The sequence below is a fragment of the Impatiens glandulifera genome, chromosome 8 (genome assembly GCF_907164915.1).
Source record: "Impatiens glandulifera chromosome 8, dImpGla2.1, whole genome shotgun sequence".
NCBI lineage: Eukaryota > Viridiplantae > Streptophyta > Magnoliopsida > Ericales > Balsaminaceae > Impatiens > Impatiens glandulifera.
Window position 1 is genome coordinate 12,132,597 of NC_061869.1, and position 9,020 is coordinate 12,141,616.

General features: G+C 32.7%; 1 protein-coding gene across 1 annotated transcript; it reads right to left on the reverse strand.

Moving 5' to 3' along the window:
* Positions 1-1,022: 1,022 nt before the first annotated feature.
* On the reverse strand, positions 1,023-1,970 carry LOC124913006 (protein VAPYRIN-like). The gene is made up of 2 exons (XM_047453632.1): positions 1,380-1,970; positions 1,023-1,337 (listed from the first exon to the last, which is right to left on the reverse strand). The coding sequence occupies exons 1-2, from the start codon at positions 1,968-1,970 to the stop codon at positions 1,023-1,025; spliced, it is 906 nt and encodes a 301-aa protein (XP_047309588.1).
* Positions 1,971-9,020: the final 7,050 nt, after the last annotated feature.

A 9,020-nucleotide genomic window follows, 5' to 3' on the forward strand; every position in this document is an offset into this window, starting at 1 on the left:
AATGATCTCATTTGATTAACCTCTTATATTTATCATCACTTATTTTTTATGTGTTTATTATTATTTTGAATATATATATATAGATGATCAGTTATCAATTGACATTCTCATAACTTTTTTTCTGCATTGCTTATCAACCCATAAACAAAGACAACTTTCATTGCCGCTCAAAATATTTTGTAGTGATTCTTCTCGACACTACTAAATTGGTTTGTTCGGCTTTTTCTACTTCCTTACTCATTCTTATGAAACTCAAACGAGTTCGTATTTGGAGTCACCAATTATTGTAATTTTTATTTTTACAAAGATATATTATTTTATGTATAGATTTAACATTTGATTGTTTAGACTTTATATTTTATTATTTGCAAATTAATTTTGCAGGTAACATATTTTTGAATTAAAAAAAATTGACTCTTTAAAAAATATATAAATAATTTTTTTTATATATTATATTTTTTATTTAATTTATTAATCAAAATATTAAAATATTTTATTTTATTTTATAAAATTAAAATATTTAATAATTTAATTAATTAAATATTTAAATAACTTATAAAAGATCATATCTTAACTTTCATTTTCATAAAACAAGATTTATAATTAACTTATAACCAAATGAAAAATGATAAACTCAACAAAAAAAAAAATCAGCAAAAGTAAGTCCACGAATGCCATGTAGGTAGGAGAGAGAAAATTTTTAAAATGTCCCGAAATGGCTTTAAAATGTTCCGAAACGCTCATTTCGGGTCCCGAAATGGCCATTTAGGATTCAGGACAAAAAAAAATTCTTCCGGTTTCGGGACCCGAAATGAGTAGTTTCGGAACGTGAACAACCTGACAGGCCACGTCGGATTCGTGGACTTACTTTCGTTGAGTTTATCATTCCTCTAACCAAATAACCATTTTTTAATTTTTTTTATAATCTTTTAACTTTAAATGTAAAAAAACTACTTCAATTTAAATATATGATAACTATATATTATTTGCATTTTATATCACAAACCACAAAATATTTGTTCTCATTGAAAAACCTTCAACGCAACCGTCGAAGAGCGATCAAAGCTTCTTCTTAAATTCCTCTTACTCTGGCGTATCATCATCTTCCCCACATTAATCTCTCTATCTCCTTTCAATTTCCCAAAATACCCTTTATTAACCGCATTGCCACTCACAAGCAATCTCAAGATTCCCTTGTAATGTAAAGACTCTACGATTTGTAGAGCGGTCGTGCCTGCTTTAGCCGCCACATCAATATCGACCCCTTTTTTAATCAACAATTCAACTAACTCCACTTTCTTTGCTTCCGTCGCGCAATGAAGAGTTGTATACCCTTCCTCATCGCGCACATTTAACTCAATTTATTTCTCAATCAACACATGCGCCATCTCAATCCTATCCTTAAACGCCCCTCTATGAAGAGCCATCCATTCGTTCTGATCTTTTATATTAATCAAAGCCCCGTTTTCTAATAGCTTGTGAATTGCTCTCACGTCTCCTTTACGTGCAACCGTACATAAATTGTCTTCTAAACGTAAACAATCGAATAACTTGTTGTGTCCGTTCACTACTGCCACGTCGTACGTCGTCTTCCCTTTCCTATTCCTTACGTCCTTGTTCGCGAATTTGTGAAGAAGAATCTTCACGATGTGCTCCACTCCAGAGACGGCCGCTATGTGTAAAAAAGTGTCGTTGTCTCCGAAGTGTCGTATATCTGTCCTCGTTCCATTCGCAAGAAGTAGTCTCACACAGTCACGTCGCCCCCTGACACCGCTAGGTGGAGGGCGATTTGAATATTTGTTTGTGACTACATCGACAACGACTCCTTTAACGAGGAGGAGTCGCAAGACTTCAGTATGTCTTGCGACCGCTGCTAAATGAACCGGGCCCCACCCGGACGACCCTGACGGTTCTGTGATGGCTTTTTTAGCCAACAACGTTTTGTTGACTCTTTTAAAGAGTCGGGACATATAATTTCAGAGAGTCGGGTCATATAAAGAAAAATTGTCTAAAGATAATTAATGATGTTGAATCTTCTAAGTCAGTGAACATTGTCTAGAAAGACGACTCAAATAAGAATAATGGTGATGTACTTTCAATTATAAACTGTTAATTCAAAGATGCATAAACTCTTAATTCGGGATGTTCTCATCACATAACGCCTAACAAAGAGTTGTTCAGTTCATACAAGTCAGGTAATTTTGGTTTTATTCACTTAGGTGACAATAGATGATTTAGTATTATTGGCATGGTGAAGTCAAAATTAATATGTATGACCGTACTATTATACCTGAAATGAAGAAAATAATTATCTCGTTAATTACTTACATAAAATAGATATTCTCATAAAATGGATGAGGATCGAAAAATCATTAAAATTTGTTAAGGCGCATTGATTATTATGAAAGGAAAACGAATCAAAGAGAATATCTATACATTGTTGGGAGTATAATTGTAGGTGAAGATCATTTTGTTGAGTCAAATGATGATATTACAAAATTATGACATTTTTGTCTTAGGCATATGATCAGCATGGAATGGTTGAATTGCATAAAGGTGTAAAGAGTTGTAAGTTAGACTTTTGAAAATTTTCTGTTCTTGGAAAACAGACTAAAGTTAGCTTTGCAGCTGGTAAGCACGATATAGAAAGAATTCTTAATTATGTGCATTTTGACGTATGGGGTCTAGATTTATTTCTTGAAACAGAAATCTAAAGTCTTTCCCAATTTCAAGTTATGAAAAGCGGATGTAGAGAACTAGACATGTAAAAAAATCAAGTTTATTAGGTCTAAAAATAGTATAGAGTACACAAATATATAGTTTAAGAAATTTTGTAAGGAGTATGGTATTTAGAGGTATTTTATTGTACTAAGACACCAGAACAAAATGGTGTGAAAAAAAGTATTAATAAATTCATTGCTGAGAAGAAAAAATTCTTGAAATTGAATGTAGGGCTTCCTACAAGTTTATGGGCAGAAGTTTTGAATATGGACAGTTATTTCATCAATAGATTACCACGGGCATCTTTGAGATGTAAGTTTTAAAGAAGTGTGAACAACTAATGCAATTGACTTAAATAAGTTAACAATTTTTAAATGTCCAACTTATGTGCTTGTACATGGTGATGAAAGATCAAAACTTGATCCTAAGTCCAAGCAATACATCTTTCTAGATTATAAGAAATATGTTAAGGGATAAGTTGTGGGATCCAACTACAACAGAGATGTAGTATTTTGATGATCAATCTTTGCAATAGAGTAAAGACAATATTGTGAAAAATTGCTTTATTTTAAATACAATACAAATGAATTCAGAAGAACTCTCGGTAGAATCTAATAGGGTGGAGATGAATTTAGAACAACCTTCAATGACATTTGATAGGGGTTAGAGTTCAAATTAATTTAGCTTCTGAATGTTGTGATACAAATGGTTTACAAGATTATAATCTAATTAGAGATAGACAAAGATGCACTAATGTGAAACCTCCTAATAGATTTGGTTATGAAAACATCGCCTCGTTTGAACTACTTATCATTGTTGATGATCCGATAAACTTTCAGGAAGCTATTACGAGTCAGGTGGAAAGATAAATGGAAGAGTATGATGATTAAGGAGATGAAATGTTTGTAGAAGAACCAAACATGAGAGCTAGTTGAGCTTCCCGAGGGTAAGAAGAAGATTGTGTGCAAATGGGTCTATAAGAAAAAATCAATAGAATTAGAAAAAGAAAGGGAAAAGTTAAAGGCTCTACTTATTGTAAAAAGGTTTTCGCAGTAGAAGGGATATATTATGATAATTTTTTTTCTTCGGTGGTTAGACATACTTCAATTAGGGTAGTGTTTGCGTTAATAGCTAGTTGTAATTTGCATTTAGAGTATATATATTAAAACTGCTTTTTTGAATGGTGATTTAGATAAGAAAATTTATATGAAACACCCAAAATGGTTCACTCAACCTGGACGTGAACATTTGATGTGTGAAGGTTAAAGAAATCATTGTACGAATTAAAATAGTCTCAAAGATGTGGTACAAACGGTTTGACTTATACATGATTAAAATTGGTTATATGCGATGCGAGTATAATTTTTGTATTTAAGACAAAAGCCTTGATGATAGGGTTTTTATTTTTTGTTACTTTATGTGGATAATATATTGATTTCTACATAACATATGCATTTTATTGTTAGTTTGAAAGTTTTGTTGGACCAGGATTTTGATATGAAAGACTAAGGTGTTGTGAAGAGAATTATTAGAATATAAATTTACAAGCTCAAGAAAACCGTGGTTATCTAAACAGGAATATGTTGAGAAAGTACTAGATAGATTTGGAATGAACAATTCGAACACATTTTATCCACTCCTTTAGTGAATCATTTAATCTTTCTTCTGAACAATGTCTGAAGATAGACCGAGATATTGAAAGAATGACAAATGTTCCATATGCAAGTGTAGTTAGTTGTTTGATGTATGCGATAGTTTGTACATGACCAAATTTGGTTTAAGTTGTGAGTCAAATTAATAAGTTTATTGCAAAACCGGGTAAACAAAATTGTGAAGAAATTAAATGGATCTTCAAGTTCGTAAGTTTATGGAAAACTGATATTATTACAGAAGGTTCATACTAGTAAAAATGTAATTGATATGTTGATGAACTCTATACTACCAACAAGTTTTGACATTGTTTGGGTTTGTTGAATGTCTCAAGTTGCTAAGGAATGATGGTAGACCAGCCCACTTGGAGTGTTTAAAACTCTATACTGTTATCTTCTAAGAAGACTTGAACTGTATGTGACTTATATATACATGTTAATTAAGTTTAGAATTAATGAGTTGGTTCTAGAGTAGTTTAGTCTTTGTGACATAATGTACTACTCTATAAGTACCATGTAATATAGGGTTTTAACCCTAAGAATGAAATAGTATATTTGACGATAATACGGAGGACATATACAGTTTGGTCAAATCTCGTTATATCGTGTGTTCTTTTTTATTTTCTCTATTGTTATTATTTTACGTGGTTACTCGAATCAACAAATACTTTTACAGTCAAAGTTGGCGAGGGTGTGCTCACGAGGAAATGAACAAAATGTACATACTTTTTAGGTGTTTTCGTTAACTTTAAGTAGTCTGAGGTATGGAGGAATATCAATCAAATGAATAATAAGAGACAAATTGATATTTCATGTGCCTTTTGTTCTTGTAAACACACATGGGACATGTAGTCTTCCTTATGTTTAAAGCGTGCCTTTTACGAATATTATTCCATTACATGGCCGGCCCTGGGATAAGCCTAGCAAACCCACGGGCTAGAGCAGCCCATTTAATAAAAAAAATAGGTTATTTAGTTAAATTTATTAATTATTTTAACATAAAAGTATGTAGCATAGTCGTTTAGGATGAAAACTATTTTTTTTTATTTGGTTATAGGTTCAAATCTCACCCAAAATAATTTTCGAATAATTTTAAAAAAAATAAAATTAGGGTAGCCAAATTATTTTCACATTTTTCTACCTTAGGGATGGAGCAGCCCAATCCCCGGGGCCCATACTATTTCAATGGTGAACCCTTTGTTCGAGCTTACGTTTGTGACAATGGTCATGTCTCTAGAGTACGAACTTATATCTAGTTCATTTGTCTCCTACAAATTATCTTTTATTTTTGTTATTTCATCCCAACTCTTTCCATCCATCATTTAAATTTTCAAAAAATATTAAACATTTTCTTCTTATTGTTAATTAAGTTATTTATTGCCGCACTCAAGGTAGCAAGGTCAGGAATGTTGATTAAAGTCGTTACATTGAGTTGTCATGCTAGTTGTAAATATAAAAATTTGACTTACCCTATTTTCAAATAATAATATTATTTTTAATAATATTAACATAATATTTTAGATTTTTATATTCAAAATAACTTTAAAAAAAGAATTAAAACCTAATTAAGGGTTAATTATTGTAATAATTATACCCTAATTAAAGAAATTATTCAAAATTCCAAAAATAATTTGAGGATAAAATATTGTATTTATTTTACTCAAATTAGACCAAGAAAGGGTTAAAAATATTTAATTATGATTTATGTTTAATCCATAACTTAAACAATTAAATAAAATACACCAAAATTTCCAAAAATACCAAAATAAATAAATTATGATTGTTATTATGATTCAGAAATATTTTTTGTGAAGTTTTTGGGGAAGAAATTTATTTAAAAAGAATTAAAAATCGACTTTTAATAACTTTTTAATTAAAATTAAATCTGATAATCATGTGTAGTTGAAATTATTTTTAATCTTTGCAGCGGGATTCTGGACTATCAGATGAGCGCCTAGATTTTATCCAATAGTCCAGACCCTCCACACAGCCGGATGTAGTAGATCCACACGCACGTTCCCACATCGGATCAACTAACAGGACCGACTAAACCCGTTAGTCAAGCCTCTGACCGTCAACGGAACACAAGATGCATTAGTTGAAACGACGTCGTTTCAGTCGCCTTCTTCGCTGGAACGTTGCGCTCGTCGGAATCGTGACCTCTTCGGCATCCGATCTTTCATAAGCTCTAGCTTCCTCCACATGTGATCAAATCTCTTGATTTTCCTGGTCACGTGCTCCTCTCGTCAACGCCTACAATATTCCTCTATCTATAAGCCTTATCTAACCCTGAATAAGGCTGCCATCTATCGAAGATAAGATTAGGGATAAATTCGTCAGAGGGTAAAATTGTCTCAAATTAACCCTCCTCAACCGACCCATCAACCCTATAAATACTCCCCATGGTCTTTAGACCAAATCATCAAATAATAACCCATCAATCACCTGAAATCAAGCTTCGAAGATTCCGGCGAACTGGTTTTTTTCAAAACTCGTTCCGACGATCGAAGCTTCAATCACTTTGAACATGTTTGATCAAAACTAGTTTTTGAAAAAAAATTGGATTTTGATTAAATCTTCAAAAACTTTTCTAATGAAGTTATGATGTTATTATTTTGGTTTAGATCAACTATATTCATCATTTCAAAGTTAATGGAACAAAAATTAGGCCTTAAAATGGCCTAATTTAAAAGATCCCAAAATTTGACCTAAAAATGGTGTTTTAAAATTGATACTTGTAAGGGCTTCAAAATCGTGATTTATGTTAGGACATTTGTTCTTCATGATCATATGAACTTACTGTAGTTTACGAATCATGATTTTATGATCCCAATCAAAGTTATAAGCTTCTAAAATTTCGGACCAAAATAAGAACACTCGGTCCTAAAGTTTTAGCCTAGGATCAAAAAAACAGTCCTTGGAAGGAAATACCAAAAGTCAGTAGCAAATCATTTAGTCTAATTGATTTGTTAATTGACCGAGAATGGAATATTAATCAGTAGCAAATTAATTAGACTAATTGATTTACTAATTGATTGAAGATCTACTGCTGATTGACAAATCAATTACAATTCTTATGATTTTATTTGATTCACTATTTAAATCACTTCCTTTCCTGCAAATGTAATTTTCACTATTTAAGCACTAGACTTCTTATGTAAGAATCACAACCAATAAACTAGCAATAAAATTTCTCTCTTCTCTTTATTTTTTCTACATGGTATCATAGCATGTTTTTCCATCTTAAAGAAACATGCTCACAATTTTCCGCTTCCTCCTCCAATGGTGGAAATAACCATTAGAGTAGAACTCAAATGATTATATTATCTCATACTCCTTACGTGTTAAACAAGTGAGATATCATTTAAAATTGCACTTTATATATCGGCCGAAGTTGTCTGTCTTCGTGTCTCGACAAAAAATATCCAAAAATTATCATTATTATCAATATCCAGCGAGACTCCGGCGATTCGAACGTCACTCGTTGTCATCAACATTCAGCAACTATCCGGCGATTCAAACCATCACTCGATGTCATCAATATCTAGCAACACTCCAGCGATTCAAATCGTCACTCACTGTCATCAACATTCAGCGACACTCCGACGATTCAAACCGTCACTCGCTGTCATCAACATCCAGTAACACTCCGTCAATTCAATTGTCACTCGCTGTCATCAATATCCAGTGACACTCCGATGATTCGAACGTCACTCACTATCATTAACATCCAGCGACACTTTAACAATTCAAACTGTCACTCATTGTCATCAACATCTCATCCCTTCGTCAGCATCATCTTCGTTCTTATAGTTGTCCACCTCTTAAGTGACTAACATTCTCATCAAAACTCTTCCCAAGTCAATTTGAGGAAGTATGTGGCAAGTTGGGCAATCTCAACATCTATTACCCACCTTGAAGGGGAGTGTAGAATTATCTCTCAATCTTCCTTGGAAGGAAATAACAAAAGTTAGTAACAAATTAATTAGTCTAATTGATTTGCTAATTGACCGAGAATGAAATATTAATTAGTAGCAAATCAATTAGACTAATTGATTTGCTAATTGATTTAAGATCTATTGCTGATTGAAAAATCAATTACAATTCATATGATTTTATTTGATTCACTATTTAAATCATTTCATTTCCTACAAATGTAATTTTCAATATTTAAGCACTAGACTTCTTATGTAAGAATCACAACCAATAAACTAACAATAAAATTTCTCTTCTCTTTATTTTTTTCTACGTTATAGTTTTAGTCTAGGACTGAGAAAACAAACTCAGGACTGTGGAGTAGGACCGGTGACAACGACCAATATTTTACAGCTAGGACCAAGGACCACAACCGGTGTTCTTCATCTAGGACCAAGGGCCACGACCGGTGTTCTTTAGCTAAGATCAAGGACTAGGACCGAGCTTTCTAACCCTAGGACCGAGGACTAGGACCGATCTCTTTAACCTTAGGACCGAGGACTAGGATCGATAAACCTAACCCTAGGACCGTGTCTTCACTTAGACTATGACCGATATATGTAACCCTAGAATTGAGCCCTCGCTTAGCCTATGATCGATAAACCTAACCCTAAGATTGAGCCCTCACTTGACCTAGGACCGAGAAACCTGATCCTAACCCTACACCTAGGACCG